This window comes from Musa acuminata, chromosome BXJ3-11 (genome assembly GCF_036884655.1).
Source record: "Musa acuminata AAA Group cultivar baxijiao chromosome BXJ3-11, Cavendish_Baxijiao_AAA, whole genome shotgun sequence".
In the NCBI taxonomy this organism is placed as follows: domain Eukaryota; kingdom Viridiplantae; phylum Streptophyta; class Magnoliopsida; order Zingiberales; family Musaceae; genus Musa; species Musa acuminata.
This window is the reverse complement of record NC_088359.1, coordinates 30,379,656-30,398,584: the sequence shown is the minus strand read 5'-3', so window position 1 is coordinate 30,398,584 and position 18,929 is coordinate 30,379,656. Positions and strand designations below refer to the sequence as shown.

The 18,929-nt window shown below is 35.7% G+C and overlaps 1 protein-coding gene across 7 annotated transcripts; it reads right to left on the bottom strand.

Annotated features, from left to right (window-relative positions):
- Positions 1–96: 96 nt before the first annotated feature.
- Positions 97–17,170, bottom strand: LOC103972178 (protein VASCULAR ASSOCIATED DEATH 1, chloroplastic). Of its 7 annotated transcripts, none has more exons than XM_009386407.3 (19): positions 16,821–17,170; positions 16,659–16,715; positions 15,713–15,763; positions 15,419–15,484; positions 14,188–14,298; positions 13,939–14,028; positions 12,059–12,159; positions 11,801–11,976; positions 11,545–11,585; positions 11,371–11,458; positions 11,183–11,269; positions 11,001–11,055; positions 6,188–6,254; positions 3,527–3,623; positions 2,494–2,555; positions 2,351–2,393; positions 1,924–2,228; positions 857–1,120; positions 97–642 (listed from the first exon to the last, which is right to left on the bottom strand). In XM_009386407.3, the coding sequence occupies exons 1-18, from the start codon at positions 16,962–16,964 to the stop codon at positions 905–907; spliced, it is 1,857 nt and encodes a 618-aa protein (XP_009384682.2). In that variant the 5' UTR covers positions 16,965–17,170; the 3' UTR covers positions 97–642; positions 857–904. The 7 variants fall into 7 exon arrangements, with proteins under 7 accessions (XP_009384682.2, XP_009384683.2, XP_009384684.2 ...); XM_009386408.3 differs by having other exon boundaries at positions 97–446; XM_009386409.3 differs by having other exon boundaries at positions 1,924–2,225.
- Between the last annotated feature and the right edge of the window lie 1,759 nt (positions 17,171–18,929).

The window sequence follows — 18,929 nt, the reverse complement described above, 5'->3', positions numbered from 1 at the left end:
CGACAGATGTCTACCTTTCCTGGTGGAATGCTTATTCTGAACTAGAATGTAATAACTAAATGAAGTTTCAGATATTTCACCAACACAACATCCAGATGCAGCAAGTAGGAGCACAAATGGAATATGACAGATGCAAATCGGATGAAGTTATCAGCTGAAACAGCGACTAACAGACATTTGCTGTTAAAGAACCCATAATTCTCATCAATATATACTACAGGGACGGAAGCAGATAAGTCACAGAGCCTCATTAGCAATAGATAGGGTTAACATCGAGAGCCTACTAAAAAAATTAAGTGCCTCGAGTTTTGACGATACTCCAGTCAACTATATAAGGGTACAAGTAAAATGTCTTACAGAACCTTGGACTTGATACCTGTAGTTATTTTTATACCCGGAAAAACAGGAAATTAGAATCCGATGTCGCCTAATGCTACCGGATGAACCTGGGGCCAGAACATGTGGGCAAATGTTAGAAATAAACCAACAAAATAAGACACCTGAATGAATAAGAAAATTGCTGCAGAAAGGGATTGCAATAAAAACAAGGGCATCATAAGGCGCATGGTTCTGCCACAACAGGGTTCCGTGAGGGTCAAATGACAGCCTTCAATGTACGGAAAGAAGCACATGACCTTTTTCCTGAATGCAAATGAATGCAAGTGAAAACTGGGAACTGCTCTAAACAACACTAAATTTGCTCTGCATTGTTCTTTATGGCATAAAACAGCCCAACGAAATGAAAATAATGATTACGTTGAAGAAGAGCATCTAAGTCGTGAAAAACTCGAAGTTTGGGCAGGCACTCAACCTAGCAAATTCATGCTCAGTAATGCCTAGAATGATGAAAACTTACAAGTTAAGAGGTTAATTTGAGGTGCCACTCCATATCCCTAGTTTGTATTCATGATTTGGCCCTCAGCTGTTCAAGACTCTGCAGATAAGACTTCAACAAGGCATATTCATTACGCATCCGCTCCAATCGAGATTCCACCATAAGCATTTCTTCCTTGAGGTAGTTAAAGCGCTTCTCTAACCACTCTACGTTCTCCATATTATAGTTTCCATGAGTTACCAGATGCACCTCAGGAACTCTAGCTAGAAGAAGAATGATGCTTAACTGCAAGCAACCGCCAAAGATGCAGAATCAATCGATTTGCAAACTATAGAACATATTCAATTGCTTATACTCCCAAAACTCATTGTAGAACAGAACATTCCAAGTAAACATATAAGTTACATGCAGTTCAGAAAAAAAAAATTTATCAAATAAGGATAACTTAGTGGCAACTCAGACAAATAATAGTTGTTGTCAAAAGAAATTCTCAAAATAATTTTTTTATATAAACTGAAGCTCATAATACCCAGACTTGGTACCAACTTCTGCACAGACATCAAAATCATGATATCAGTCAGTTCATTCTTCCATTGTCAAGAATTGATTCATTTATTATAAAGAAAGGCTTAAATGTGATTGCAGCAAACATAATTTTTCATGTCCGTTTTTGCTATTGTTGTTTGTCAGATTGCCATAAAATGTTTTCTCACTATCACCGAGAACTCTACCAAATTATTTAAAAGCAATCAGTTTAATTATTCAAATAAAAAACATTTGTGGTACAATGTCTCACAAAGTACAGCAATATCTTGTTACAACAAGAGTTTACTGTTCTTATCAAAGAATGGCATCCAACTATTCCTATTTGCCTAGGAATGCATAACTCATATTTGAGGAAATGCTTATCCGCCATAATTTCCTCTTAAATAATGTCCTCTAAGTTGGCTTGATGATGCTGAGAGATAGGATTAAACTCTTCATAACTTCTAGTGCATTAAATCACGACAAAAGATATCATTCATGTTCCATGAGAATGTTTTAACTCTATGCAGTGTAAGGACCACGAAAAGAAGCAAAGAACTTGCCTGCATTAGGATAAATATAATAAATGCCACAGCTAAAATCGTAGCTAGCAGACTTTGTGCCTTCATATGTGAACAGAAGGTTGCCCATGGTTCTCTAAATATACTCATCAGAGGTGAAAACAGTTGAGACTTTTCTTTCATGTGATTGTCAATCCCTGAATTACAGTTTGTTATCTCATGGATGTTCCTTGAAAGATATGTAGAATTTAATGTTGAATTTTGTGTTGACCCTTCAAGCTTTGGGGGACTTCCTAATTCACTGTTGTTCTCATGAACCATTGATGCATCCTGCTCTGCTAGTCCTGCTATTATCATCAGAAAAGATACCCGTAATTACAAGAAGGAATATATCAACCAATTGTAGCTAATATATTGCCTACGAATAGTTTAAAAAATATATCTATCTTGAAAGATATAGAACACAAACCTTTCGATTGTCCAATATTCTTTTCCTTTAAAGTTTCATGAGCCTAGAACATGTAATGATGTCAATATTAAAAATCAGTAATTTCCTTCCAAGATTTAGCATGGAATACATGAGAAAGGTAAGTTTCATCATTTGACACATACAATGCTTATCCAAGTAGCGTAAACTTCTTTACTCTCGTCCCTAGTTGATTGCTCAATTTTCCCTGTAATGTCATTCTTAAATGGTTATATAGGTCTTAACAGTTAAATGCTTGATAGTAAGAAAAATAAATAGGAGCAAATGATCAGGGTATAGATATTTTAGCATCAATTGTGACCGACGGTAAGTAGTTCAGACCTCAAGGCCTGCTGTCTACAAAAAATTGATGCAGAAATTTCTCTCTTCATGTATGCCCCAATGAGAATATAGTGGAACACAAGCAGCTGTTGTATATATTAGGATGAGTTTTGCCATTTGCAAAATGATAAATTCCCTAGAAGGTACTAAATTGCTTCATATTTTTGACAAGAACCACCCATATAGCTGCACATCAAATGAAGAGAACTAAATGTTTCAACATCATGCACATGTGACCAACCTTGAAATCCAAAGGCCGCACTCCATCAAAAGTTTCAACAAGGACTTTATGTATGAACCCTAAATGGAGAACTTAAGGAAAATGATTCCATGACGAAAAATAGTGGTGGCATGTGATCTTTAGCATCAGTAAGTTTGATGATAGGGTAAATTAATATGATATAGGATCCAAGGTCTATCATACCGAATCGTACCGCCCGGTATGGGCGGTATGTACCGGTCCGACAGGCCAGCGGTACACGGACCGCCCGGTACCAGTCCGCACTGTAGCAATGCACTGTAGCAATGTAGCAATGCTACAGTGCTCGGTGAACCCGAGTGTACCGCTCGGTACACCTGGGTGTACCGCTCGGTACACCGTACCATACCGGTACAGAGCCCAGATCGAAATATCGGTATGGTACGGTATTACGAACCTTGATAGGATCTAACATTGCAGTTGTGCTGGTAATGATGCTCATAGTACAACCTCAAGTTTATCTACCACATCAACTTTACATTTTATCACGAATAAATCAACACTTAACATACCCTTGAGCATGCTCCAATAAAACACATCTAGTTAACAGAAATCAATAAAAAATTCTGCAATTGTACCCTTAAACATGGTCTTCTTTGAAAATGCCACATTAGAATATACTTTCACAGTGCAGCTATTTTCTCCCTTGCTAGCTTGTTCCACATCCCAGATCCCCTGTACAAGAAACACAAGAAATGAATACCATTTAGAACAGCTTTCAAATGAAAGAAACATGACAATGTGAATATAAGACCAAAAGTCCAACATGAAATAAAGTTCGACGCAAAAGGAAATATTATATCAAACGGCAGAAAAGCTGGCTTTTTCCCTGGAAGATTGGCCACCATTATGTACCATCTTTTGAAAAGACACTAAGACGGAAAAGTTAAAAGAATGTCACAGCAGACTTCTTACTCCCTCTCTCGTTGGCCCACGTCTGAAAATTAACGTCTCTCTGATATTATTAAGGCAGACAATGGTATGTATCTTGTCTCTCACCCTAGTACTCTACCAAAGATTTTTTTTTCCGATTAGCAAAAAACCAACAGAACATTGTACATTATGTTTGCTAAACATAATCCAGCCATATTAAACAAGATTTATTTGAATTTGAATTGGCATGCAGATGCCTACAGAAGTGCAAGAACACTTCTCAATAATCCAACAATGACAATTAATAAGAAAGCTCTTTTCCTTTGAAGGCCAAGACTTTGAATTGGCTTGCATACTCCTACTGTCCTACAAAAGTGCAACAATTCCATATGTCCTTGAAACCCTTTAAAATATGTCCTGAACCCCTGAAAGTTGACCACCAATCACCTAGCAATTAAAAAGAACTATTGGGTAACTAAATGATGACTTCACCCATAACTTACATTATTATTAACATTGACGAGGGGGGTTATGATCTATCAATGGCATGTCAGAACTACTAAGCCACCAATATGGATGACACATTATCACCAAAGGAACGCCACACATATCATGATGTAGCAGGTGATTCTATACATTTCCACTTTTGTGTAAAATGCTATTGTCGCTCTTGTATTTGACCATATATAGTTCCAAATACAGATTGGACCTGACACCTATCAGCCAATATTTACTTGTCACACCAATATTTACTTTTGTTATTTTTTCTGTGACACCAAGTGATATAGATTGGGGAGGGTGAGTCATGATGTTATGGTAAGATTTGCTCTTTTTTAATCTAAATGAGCGAGGTTCAAGTGGTGAAAATAGTTTCTCTACTTGTGTGGCAAAGTTGCTTAGATTAATCATTGTTGGATCTCGCATTGATGGGAGACTTATGCACTAGGCTATCATTTTTTTTTGGCGAACAATACAAGTCAATATACCTCCCAATACAAAACATAATAACAATCTGATTGATTGTCAATGCTGGTGATAGACTGCTGTTTGAGACCTTGGGTAAGAATTGGTATGATAGTGTGATGTGATAACAGGAGTTACCAACAGGTTTTCCAAATCTCAAAGTGAGAATATCAAATATTTACAATTTTGGATTATGCTAGATATATATCTAGCTTGTGGGGTTACATTTGAAAATGCCTGTTTTGCAAATATATGCCTCAAGAATCAGCAATTTGTATATTTGAACCTTCGAAGCAACAATTTATGTACTTAATACCCTTCAGAAACTGAATAGATTAACAGATTTTGACAACTTGTTCACCATCATAAGAAAAAAGACACAAACATTGATGAGAATAAATATTCAAATAATCTTTCTAAGGAGATGAGAAAGAGGGACAACAAGACAACTACGCAAATTGCATACCATCTTAAGTCTAATGCACAGAGTAAATGATTGTATCAACAAAATGAGGGATAACAAGTCCTATACTTCTGGTTATATAAGAGCAATAGTGCAAATAAATCTGATTTCCAAAAATGTAAGAAAACCAAGAATTGAGCAGCCATATGCATTCTCACTTTGAGTGTTGATATCTATCATCAAAAAGCACCATATATTCTAAGGTTGATGCTACTCCAATTTTATGGCGCTTCGGTGGCCAATAATTGTGGACCAAGAAACAATTCAGATAAAAAGCTAACAGTCATAGATTTCCTCAAGTTTTATACTAAAATTTAAAATGACTAATTTTATATGCCTCGGGTTATAATTTAACAATTACTTTCTTAATCTTAGAAAAGCTTCTAAGCCCTACTTTGCATGAACACAAACTCATGAGGAATTTTTGTTTTGTTTTTTTTTATTATGTTGCTTTGAGCCTCTAGCAGTTTTATCCTTAGAATTAAAACTCTGAAGTACGTAAAATTTGTCTAATTCTGCAAAATAATACACAGGATACAAACTAATGCAAAATTTGTTATTTTGCTCAATTTGTTTGAATTTATTACTTTTGTAATAGTTTATAGCTTTTTCTTATCAAATCTGCTGTATTAAGCTTCTAAAACTTATCCAGAAGTATCAGATCCAATAGTTTGAGGTCCACCGGGAAGGGAAGAAACACATTAAGATCACCAGGTAATAACAGCAACCACAGATTAAGCCCATGCCTGACTGCTTATAGTCCTCAAATACACCAGTTGAACTTATCCTCAAAATTGCTTAGTTCTAAAAGCATGATCCAAAGTATATCTAAAAAGAAGCGCAAATAAATGATTGACATCCCCTGATTGTTAAAAATGCTAAACAATTTTCAAAATGATGATAAGTATAAGAATGATAAGCTTTAGATTAGATTTTGCACCTCAACTTGGAAGTAATCCCCATATGGCACATTATCAATTTGTTGCGATGTTTCGATTACCAAATGGCTGTGGTCAAACAAAAAGATCACTTGTTTAAGAATCATTGACCAAACAAAGCAATATTTTATTAATGAAAAATTCTCAAAGAAAGCCTAGTCATGAATATAGAATTAGCAATTCAACAACATGCATTGTGATTGTGATCAGCACAGCTACAATGCTACATCACTAATCAAATTGCATTACTGGAACCAGACTTCAGTTTTAGTGGAAAAACCAACTAGTATATTGATATAATAAGAGAAGTTATATTTTTTTTCCTTAATGATAATTTCCACATTTACCAGTCACCTAATCACTCAGCTATAGCAGAAATAAATGTAGGAATGCGAAACTTAGAACTTCAACGTGCATCTAAAATTCAGTGGTCTAGACTGAGTCAAAAAACTGGTGTGTGACATATTAGACAACTTTAGCAACTGCCAGAAATCTACAGTTTCAGATTGGTTTCATCAAAATCTTGTCTTTTGTGTATTGATGACTTCTGAGTAATGAACTGCATACACGTGCATATTATGAACTCTGACCACTGAACCACTATATGATGAGTGTATCATTTACGTCAAAAATCCAGAGGAAAAAAAGAGTTCTGGCGTTGGTAAATAAGGACAGGCAGGACCAGGTTGCACCAGCACAATAACATGTGTTTAGCAATGAGTTCTAGCATAGGATGAGGGTTGTTTAATATAATATAGTACCATACAGCATGACATTTTGCTACCCATGACCATCATACTAGCAAGAACAGTTCTTCAATCTTAACATTCAATTCTACTAAACCAGAAGCTCTAAGTATGCTGACCTTCTAACCAAGTAAAAATATTAAACAAATAAAATCTTGTTCTCCAAAGCCTATCAGCCTTTCCAGTCAAGTGATATTGACTAACTTAAATGAGAATTAAGAGGCAAAAACAATCATTTGAATAGGATAAGGCAAGGTTCGCCATATCGTAGAATACCATATGGTATGGGCGGTATATATCGATCCGATACAGGTGGTACATACAGATTTGTTGATATGCCCCACCATACCATGTGTCGGTATGTTGGTACAGATCGGTACATACCATACCTGTAGCCGGTTGGTACATCAATACGGACCGGTAAGACGAATCATGGAATAAGGTATTGTCTAGTTAAGTCAAATAGGCAACAATAGAAGTACTGCAGTAGTAGCACATCCTGGTTTCCATCATAAGAGGGCAAGAGGAAACTGCCAACAAATATCAGTATTTATGCAACACTGACCACTTCTTAAATAACCAAGTCCTAGTGACACATCTAATCCCAAAATATAGCTGTTCTTTCTGATCTTCTCAAAGGCCACGGTGTTGGTGGAATATAGAATATATCCTCTGTAATATCCAAGACACAGAACCTTAATATACTAAATTCAACAACTGCCAAACTTAATACCTAATTTATGGATCACAAATGAGCAATGTTCAATTAAAGTTCAAATATTTCATTTTTATCCAGAATGGAAAGATATATTAGATCTTTAAAGTTAAAACGTCTACAAAATGACCTCAAAAGGTCAGCATACAAAATGGATTCAAAATCCAAAGGAAATCTCTCCTTCCAAATAAACCTCCATTCTATCTAATCTACCTCTAGTTGCAGCCCAATAGGCAGTTTGGTTGCCTTCTCTAAAACAGTGAGAACAAGAGAAGAACAAAAAATGACTGATCAGATCAAAGATATCAGCCAAGGTATTTGACATGTCCCGTGGTGGGAGTTGATGTTTAGTGATGCAATTTACAAGAATTGCTGAATCAAGCTCCAACTGGAATTTAGGCCAACTGGACTTTTAGGAATTCCACTTGTAGGGCCAAGATGAGACCATATTTGGCTGCTAAAGCTTCACATTGCAGAGGCGAGCATCATGGCACATGCTTGAAGCCAGCAGGTATTTATGAATTTACGAATTATTGATGATGATGCCACACAATACAGACAGTTAATTTTTTCCTAGGGAACCAAATCAACCCTGTTCCAGTTGATACTTGATAACAAGCAGAAATCCTTTAAAAGGGTGATTGCAGCAGTTATTAAAGTGCAACTGGTGAAGAAAGAACCAGACCAAGTTGGTTCAGACCAGATTTAAGGTAAATTTAGAAATTTTTTATTTGTTTTCAGTCAATTCATTTATGGTCCTAGAGCTCTTGCTGCCACAAGTTAGATAGCTCTCTTCATGACTAGCTACTAAGATGCTGATCAGAAAAGTGAAGAGGATGCAGCAGCAGGAAGTGATTGAGCAATCTACATTTAAAAAAAGGTTTTCACATTTCCTTAAAAGAAATACATGAAGTTGTATGATATATCATTTTCTTTTATATAAAATATGGGCCAAATTGAATAGGAGAAGAGAGCATTCCAAATCTATCATAATAAATTGAAAGTTACTGACCACAGTACAAAGGTGTACCAATGTACCACCCGTACCGGTCCTCTATCGGATCAGTACATACTGCCCATACCGATCGGTACGGTATAGTATTGCAAACTATGGATAGAACACAATTAAGTGGATGAGAATCCTGGAACTATCAATGTCTATCATTATACCAAATGTATCTGGTGCCTATGAACCCTAAACCAGTTAAACACATCACAAAAATGAAGTTTCTGAAATTTCAGACCAAAAAGGTTGGAGAGAAGGTCCCACCCAATTTATAATAAGATGAATACATTCAATTAAAATTTCACCAAAAAACATGGTATATTATTTGTGGATGTGGCACCAGGTCGGGTGCCACAGATTTCATCCAAACCCAAACCTGACTAGGTATTTAGAAATCTGAACACAAATCAAACCCAAATCAGTTGCCTAGTTGCCTACCATTCCCATTCCAAATCCTATTAAAGGGTTAATGAACCCGGTTTAAGTGAGTCCAGTAGACTCAGGTATCTGAAATAACCCAACTCGTTGTCACCCTATCTCACACCAGGAATAACAGTAGATGGGGCACCCAGGAGATAATTATCCAGGTATTTGAATCCAATAAGAGTTTCATTTTCCTAAGTGAACCTGTGACAAACTCTATTAAAGGATAACCCAACCTGGTTTAACAGGGTTTGGTAGACTACAACTAGAAAAATTTGACTCATTGCATCCTGGGTAGACCAGGATAACCAAAAACACTTGACTAATCATCATCCCTAGTTGTCCCTATGCAACTAGAAAAACCCAAGTCAAAGGTTGCACTCAAGAAAAAAGAGAAATTGCAAGAAAGCATGCACAATAATCTCAAAACTTCCTGTCTCATAGTATCTTAATAACTTAACAGGACTACCCATTCACAAGTCCCTCTGGATAATGAAAAACAAAACAATGAGGCTATAACAAAAAAATTTGGAATTTCTAAAAGAACAAAAGAGTGGCATAACGATTTTCCTTTTACTTATGTGCCTCTTTGAGGGCAAGCCTAGCAATGTTATTCCTTTGCGATTTAGAAGATCAGGGTTCGAGTCATAGAAACAATCTCTATCTCTACATTTAGAGGTAAGACTATAAACATTCACCTCTCACAAACCTCACCAATCCCTCGTAAACTAAGTACTCATGTGCATCTATGAGATGAACAAAACTTCCTAACCTAAGTAGACATTGTCTTGCTATTATTTTGAAAAGAGTAGAAAAGATAAAATTTTCTACTTGTAACTAACCTTACGTACATCGGACAACTCTATTCCATAGTTTAGGAATTTTGTAACAATAGTACTGTGCTAATGGAAGAGGGTAAGCCATAGTGTCATGGTGTCAGGGCAACATCACTTATTTGCAATCTAGGAGACTAGAATTGACTCACAGAAATAGCCTATTTAATTGTAAGGGTAATAAGACATACTGTCGCGGACGACTATTGCACGCCCACAACACGTTCGTCAATAAACCGTTCGTCGCTTATGTTTGCTTGTACAGTTGTTCGGCACTATGTTTTGCCTAGATTTTGTGTGTTTTTCCTTCGTTTTTGCAAGCTTAGGGAGTTTGCAAGGTTGTACAGTGATTGCTCATCGAGCAGAGCAAAACTGATCCAAACCTTCCCCGTTTTTGCATGTCGCAGCTTGATTTCTCAAGACTACGGTGTGAAACATCACCCATCACAACACCTTGGAACCCTCCAAGTGGCACAGGGATAGATGGGGTTCTAGGGTAGCATTGGACCCTATTTAGATTCATATGCTTGTACGCAAAGTGTGCGTAGGCTTTCCTAACACCCCAACACTCGATTGAGCTACCATTTGTGGACTTGCGGTTGTTTTTTTTTTTTTTCTTCCAAATTTCTTGTTTTCTCCATGTATTCCAACTATTTGCTGAATTGCTTGAATGCTATGTTTGAGCAAGTCATCGAAACTTGTCTGTCACTCATCTTTGAAACTAAACATCATTTATTTTTTGCCGGTGCTTTGGGACCTATGCAATGTTACACTTAGACGGACCCTTTGCATTCGAATATTGGTAGTGTCTCACAACTTAAGCAATTCTAGCTAAGTAGATAATACGTTGAGTCGTTGACCCTCCATAGATGTCACATTGGGAAGAACCTTGCGTACAGGGTTGCCCTTTTTTCTAGGATGTGCTGATAGAAACTCTAATAGTCATTAAACATTGTTGATCTTCAACAAAGCCTTCCACTATTAAACTGTGGTCTATAGCAGGTCAAACAACAACAGGAAATGCTTAAATAATGATGATAACATCAATTATGATAATTCAAAAATATATACAAAAGAATATATATGTATCACCTGTTTCTGTACACGTGAAATTTCTGGACCTCCTGACAGTTCCCAAATTTAGCACCTTAAATACGACTAAAATAATCAAGACAGGTATTTTTTGAAAGCAGAAGCAGTGAAAGTGCACAGTACAACTCCACAAGTATGAATCTAAAATAGTGCCAATGTAAATGAGGAAAATTTCACCTTACCAAGATATACTTTGACAGGATGCAGAAATGAAACATTGCGGGTATACCCAAATTGTTCGTGCCTATGCCAAGAAGTGCACTGAAATTCTGATGCATGAACATACAAAATAATTTCAGGACCATCTACCACTTTCAAAGATAAAACAAGTAACAAAATCAAAACATCTGCCTTAAACTGAGCTTTTTACCCTTGTCACCACATCTTGCATGGAAATCCTTCAAAAAGTCAGCAGCACGATCAGAGACAAATAGGCTGAAGAAATCCTCCACAAGGAGCTAATATCCATAAAATTTGTATGTTATTAGGAAGTCTATGGAGCATGATGGAACTAGTGTCTCAATAGATATAATTTCTTCATTACCGGAAACTTTGACTCAGCAACAATTGCAAAATGTTCAGGTACTGCAATGTAAACCAAGCAAATTCCATCGGTTGATGCAAAAGAGAAATAAACGGAGAAGAAAGTAACTATTTTCTGATAATACAGAAACTCAAAAACAGAAAGATTTTCCTCTAAAAAAAAAACAATTATTACATGAAAAAGTTCTTAAAAGTGTTCATATATCATGAATAAATTGTGACATGACATACCCTGACAGATGCCAGTCACTACGAACCTTTAGGAGCATCAATGTCCTCGATGGTCCAAGAAAAAGGATTTTGAGATAATGACTTGTTAACATTTTCTTCACCTTCATTCTCCTGAATTTCCAAAAGCCTTATGGAAATGTCGCTGTCAACTTTACCATTAGGGATAGATTTAAATTCTTCTGACAATTTGGCATCCTTACTTCTGGTCCAAAGAAAAGTATTAAATCAATATATGGTGATAATAGAGAATCCCACAGGCCGCAGCTAATTTTCACAAGCATAACCTGTTCGAAGACGATGAATCATCTAGCAATGCTTTACCTCCCTTCACTTTGTCAAATATAATAATGGCATCATCTTGACTGCTGGCCTCCAATTTTGTATCCTAAAGAGAAACAGGGTAATAATGCATAATTGATTCGTAAGTTGAATAATTGAAACAAAGGAATTCTATAATGGAATGCATATGTAAAAGCTTCTAATAATAGAGTAAAATAATCAAATAATCGATTTCTGCAACTACAACTTGACCTCATTCTCAATAGGAGGAAATCATCCACCTTCTTAATTGCTAGTTTAGCTTGATCCATAAGTACAACTGTATTAAATTCTTGAACATAAAATTTAGTTGTAGTTTCAACTCCTACAAGATGGGAAACCATGGAATTCCATGAATATATCAAATAAATCCAAGCACTTGTATAATGTGAAAGTGCCTTGAACCAGATCTCTTATATAACATGACACAGCTGTATCTTTTCCAACACGGGATAATGAAAAATAACATCAAAAGTGTTACGTATGTGATTCTTTCTGTCAAAAAGAACTTGACATCTAAATTAGAAAATGACAAATTACAATAACTTTCACCTCTATAAGACATGGCTTCTTAATGAAACAGAAGTTACTGTTGTGCGAAAAGTATCCTATTTTTAATAGTTTGTTATTCCATAAAACCTCAGTGAAGTAGAAGTTTTTTTTAAGTCGTGGGTGAATTGTTCCCTATTTTTAAAAGCTCAACATTCCATAAAAGCTCAATAACAAAGACCTCAAGTAACTAACTCTACAAATTCTTAATAGCTAAATAACTTGCATAACAATGACTGGGATAAGATTTTTGAAGACTAACTAGACTCGGTAAGGAACACTGCTAGTGCCTAGAATAGCAACTTAAATAATCACAAAAATCTGAAAATCACTAGAAAATGCAAAAAAAATAAATTATTAACTGTTGTCCTCTTCTCTTATTGACTTTCGTAGTGCTGACAATGATCCTCATATAAACCATTTACATTAATTTTATGCTCTCATAATCCAGATCAGAACCGACAGATGTTGCCAAGGGCTTTGTGTCACTTAAACAGGACCCATTCAATTAGCATGGATTGACCCCACAGTAGACAAAAACAAACCCTTTGGTGATACTGGGGCTAGTTTGAGGTAATGTTCAGGGTTTAGGTCAAGGCTGAACCTCACTGTAACAAGTAGTTATCATCCAATCTATATTATCACTTCAATCCATGAATATTTCCACAATCAAAATATCGACAAGAAACTAATTTTTAATTGATTTCCTAAAGCCATCCACTAGGACTCAGTAGTTGGAGAACTGTTAATGGGAAACCATGTCTGTCACCACAAAAAAGGATTGCCTAATGCAATAGCTGGTCTCTGCCTTAGAGCCCGCAAGCTATGGATTTTATGTTAGCCATTCAGTCTGATACTGATACGATGAGCCAGGATTTCCAAGTATGCGACATATATAGTCTGCTCCTATACAGGTACATACACAGCATGTAATTGTACTAAAGCCCTCAACAATTGCTTGCACTAGACGAGCATGGTTTCAAAACAAAATCATTATGCATCGACCGTGTACTGGTATATTGCAGTATCAACCATATCAGTCAACAGTGACAAATTAAACAATATTTGATCGTTTTTCATTGCTGTGTTAAGGCATAAAGTACTGAATCGATCCAACAAGGATGCAGCATGGTTGGTGATACCAAGTTTTAAAACTTTGGCAATAGTACACTGTTTAATATTTAAAAAAAAACTGTCATGGTGGAGAGCATTCATATATGTTGCTTCAAAATATTGATCAAAACCTCAATAAACATCTAAACATAATCAACATATTAGGGAAAAACGAACTGCTTACCTGGGCTCTTACGTCACCACCATGTTGCACCCAGACATCAACAATAAGCCGGTATGCTTCATCCCGAGTCAAGAAAGACCCAAAAAAGTACTGCCAATTATAAATTAAATATACAAGAAATTTATAGCCAACAATGAAATGTCCACTGTTTCTATTCTCTGAGTAACCAGCAAATTAATAGCACAAATGACCTTAAAGGACAAACTACGTCAGAATGTGTACAAATGGAAAAAATGGATATTGATTGACCCAAAGCTTTGTTACCCTTTTCACTCCAGCAAGAATCTCAATGGCATTATGAAAGATTGCAACTGTCTTTGCTTTACGAACACAAGTTACCTCATGGAAAGGAATTATTTTCTGTACAATAAAACCATATTAATACATCAAATTGTCCAGTCAACAATAACAACAAAAGCTTGCAACTATTAGATCAATTATCAAGAGCAGAATGGATGACTGTCAGCAACATGCTAACTTCTACCCCAGTCATGCCAGCCAAATGCTAATTTCTACCACAGTCAAAAGGATGAAAGAGATTATATGTATGTCTCTAGAAACATACATCAGAAATAACCAAAAATAGTACGGATAATGAGGCAATCTCAACCATTGAACCTAATTCCCACATCCATTCAATTTTTAGCTTTAATTACCTAGGAAAATCAGTAAGCAGTTTGATTCTTGCCAATAGAATAGCAAACAAAATGTTGACACAGTTAGACTTAAAAAGTAACTTTTTATAGGATAGTTTTTAATGGGTCGGTATGGCTGTAAGCCAACATATAAAACCAATTAACATTTTACAATGTAAACAATTTTCAGAAAATGTTGTTGCAACCAAGTCAACATGTTCTAGTAATACTAGAATATAGCCATAGATTGTACTGAATCCAAATCCAGCTCTAATCGGATTCACTCAAATATTATCCAATTCCTTGTCATCCCTAGAAACAATCCAGTGCATTTAAAATTCAAGGCTTGAACAATAATGAAGCTAGAACACTGGTTAAAAAAGTTCAATAAGCACATGGTACATAGATGAGAAGTATGTACCAGGAGAAACTGATTATCCAATTCAAATGGAAAACATTAAAAATCAAATGATAAGTGTCTGTAAGAATAAACAAGGTATCTCTACTGAAGGCCAAAAGGCATAGGCATTAACGATAACAAAAAAGTGAATAAGACAGTAAAAGGCTTGCATATAATTATCACTCTATGTAGTAACTGGTATGTAGCATTATCTGAGAAACAACAGCAGAAGCTCAAACATACATAAGAAATTCAAAACATGCTCATGGCTCTCAAAAAAAGAAAAAAAATATCAACTCAAATAAATTTTGGTCAAGTACCAAACAAGTGTCACGTTACATAACATCAAATGAATGTCAACAGGAATCTTTACTATATGTGGTGGCATACCAGAACAAGAAAGAAGTTCAAAGAATTTAAATAGTTGAACATATTCCATTTTTACCTTTGTCTCAAATCCAAAAATGTTGGAGTAAAAGCAGATGTGGTGGGTAAACAAATACATATGCCCCTGTGAGAAAAACCAAAAATAACACACATTACTATGAATCTAAATCATTTGTTACCATCATGAACAAAATGGTGACTTGTGCACTTGTCAATCTTAAGTAAAACAAGAAGCCATAATGTCCCAACTATTTGGGATTGGCAAATCAAGGCATCAAAATGAAAAGGATTAAGTAATTCAGCAGCCAGGTAATCCAAGCATGATAGATAAATACACGAAAAGCAATAGTACCTGAAGAAGAATATTTTCATGGATGGCGCAATTAAAATCTTGAAGAAGAACCTATACATATAATGTTCACAATTAGAACCTTCACTAGACAAGAACCAGAAAGAGAATAAAACTGCATATCGTAAATGGATGACGTAGTTTGTCACATAGACAAGAATGTAATGTAAAGCCAACGATGAGTGCCATGACAGAATCAAAATTTTACCCTGTATAACAATGAATCAGAATGTCCTGCTAGGCAATTCATGGAGAAGAGAATACATGAAAGAAACTACAGTCCATACCATGAGCATATACAATGACGAAGCATCTGAAACGAAAGTTATACAATAACTAATCCATCAACACGAAATCAGGCTTACCTGACAATGTGTGTGACATGCTTCTCGTATTTTAAATGTCAAAATGATATCATAGCAATTCTTATATTTATTTAGAAGCAAAACAAATAATTTATCACCGTGAGAAGGGTAAACTCTGGGTAAACATAAATGTCTTCATGTACAATTTATTGATTCCAAGTGAAATGTCCAAGCCGGTGAGACGAAAAAGAAGTCTGATTCTGTGATACTATTGTTGTTCAGCTCCAGAAATAGTTGTAAAGAGCATTTACTCAATTAAGTTTTCTTAATATAAATCTAAAAAACAAAATCGAAAGTTTGGAATTGAAAATAGGATAAATAAATTCGCCCACTGAACTCTGATATTGAATCTAGAATTGCCCGGAGATAATGAGCCCAGAAATATCTGTAGAGAATGTCCGCTCATCATCCATCCATCATTGTTAACAATGAAAAAGAAACACGTAATCCTAGCAGAGTTTCCACACAAATCTCAACGTAAAAACTCAAAAGTTTACCACCAAACCTACAAGCTAGACGAAAATAACATGAACAGCACAATGGTAACAAAGTATCGGCCAGATTAAAACTCGAATCCCTCTTACATCATCGGGCGAAAGACGAAACAGAAACCTGTACTCCTCACTCCTCGTCGACAGGACCTGGGTCAATCAAAACAATCAACACCAACAACCGGCAATCCTGAGCCCAATTCGAACTCGAAACCAAAAAATGTCGTAAGTGAGACGAAGAACGGAGCGTCCTACCAGAGATTCGGCGTCCTTCCGGTCGGAGGGCTCGCTGGACTGCGCCGACGACGTCTCGGAAGCCGCGTCCCCGTCGGGCTTCGCGGTTGTCGGCGCCGGCGAGGGGCGTTGCGCCTCCGGATTCTCCGGCGGATCGGTGCCCATGGATCCGGATCCTAGGGTTCCGATCGAACAGGAGGGACAGGTGAGGAGTGGACCTTTGGCTGTTACTCGGGCTCTCTAAATTAATGAGTTGCCAGTGTCGTCTCCACTCCCCGTGTCCGTTACATAAAGAGACATGGAAGAGAGCCGGGGGGAAAGCGAGGCGAGGACGCCTGCAGAGGGGGGATGAGTGCACGAAAGGCAGCGGTGCCCGTTTTGGAGGGGACCCGATAAGGGATTAAACAATACGAGCGCAGCGTTTTCCATCTCCCTCTTCACCCTTTCCGGTTTCAGATTCGGTGAAAATATATCCGATTCGGATCCGATAGTAGAAGACCGCTGTCCTAACGAAGGATTTAATGTGCACTGTTTTCTACATTAATTATATATATATATATGTACTGCATTTGCAGGTGGCAAAAAGGGGGCAACGAATTAGATATAGAATGGATATGGAATTTTAGATGATAATTACTAATATCATATGAATTGAGAATACCAAGAGAAACGTAATGCAATTGAATATATGTATATATCCAAATAAATATGAATTGATTTGAATTCGTAGTGTGTGATTGTGAGTCCTATTGTCGGAAACCTTCTTCATTTGATGAATAAAAGATGCTGATATCTCCAACTGTTGGTCATAACAGCTGTTCAATTCGAAATGATAGTTGGTGCCGAGGGCCGGTAAGTTGACAGTAACAGTAGAAAATGTGTCATGGACGTCGCGAGATGATGACGGCAAAAGTTCGGATCGAATGTTATTCCCGATAGAACCCGTCGATATGATCCAAACCACAATTGAATATAACAATATAATAATTTACATCAACAATTTTAATATTTATTTTATTGGGAGAAAGAAACTAAAAAAAATAAATAACATACAGAATATATACTCTCATATAAATTTAGAAAAATTTATATTTTTTTTCATTCTCATTACAAAATCAAATATAGCACCTTTATAGACATCCCAAAAATATCCTTATATATCATATTCTATAAGTCTGAAACATTTTATATACATAAATAACATCATCTTTAAACATCATTGTATATCTTTATATATAAATCTAAAAAATTTTACATATTTTCTTTCACCCTCTTTACAAATCATATATAGTATTATTCTCTTTAAAAAAATCATATAGCACCCTTTATAGTTACCCCATCGAGAGAAAACACCCGTATATACTATATCATATAAATAAAAAAGAATTCATATATTTCTCTGGCTATATAGATAATAGAATATCTAAACACCCCAAAGCAACTTTGTATATCCTTGCAAATAAATCCAAATTTTTTATTTAAAAAAAAATCATATATAGTGTCCTCTTTACACATCTCACACATATTCTCAATAATACTCAGAATATCCATATGTTTTCTCTCTATCAAAATAAAAGATACGTAAGATATTTATAGAAAAATTGAACCCTATTTGTAATGGTTTTCTTCCTTCACAAATGACTCTTTTTCATATTAGGATTATTTGTTCAACGATCACTAATCTTAAAATACTTATAAATTTTAATAAATATGATATCAAATTTGAAATAATAATTATTATTAGAGTCGAATGCTCGAACCAAAAAATTAAATCAGATCACTAATTGATTTAGTTTAATTAGTAGATTGGATGTATTGAAAAACTAAAATAAATTGATTGACCGATCGATTCTTGGATAAGCTTGATCAAGTTATTTGTAATATAATAAAAGATTACTCAAATCCCTTGAGTTTGTACTTTTTATTATTTATTTAATTATAAATTTACTTCGATCATGAAATTAGAATTTTGGATGGACTTACTAATAAATTAAAATAGATATAGTTTAGTATAATTACCATAAATATTTATGCCTACAATGTTGGCTGGGTCGGATCGCTTGACGGTTCGGATCGCTTGCCGGTTCGGTTCTGCGTATTAACCCAAAGGATTAAGTATTAATCTCCGGT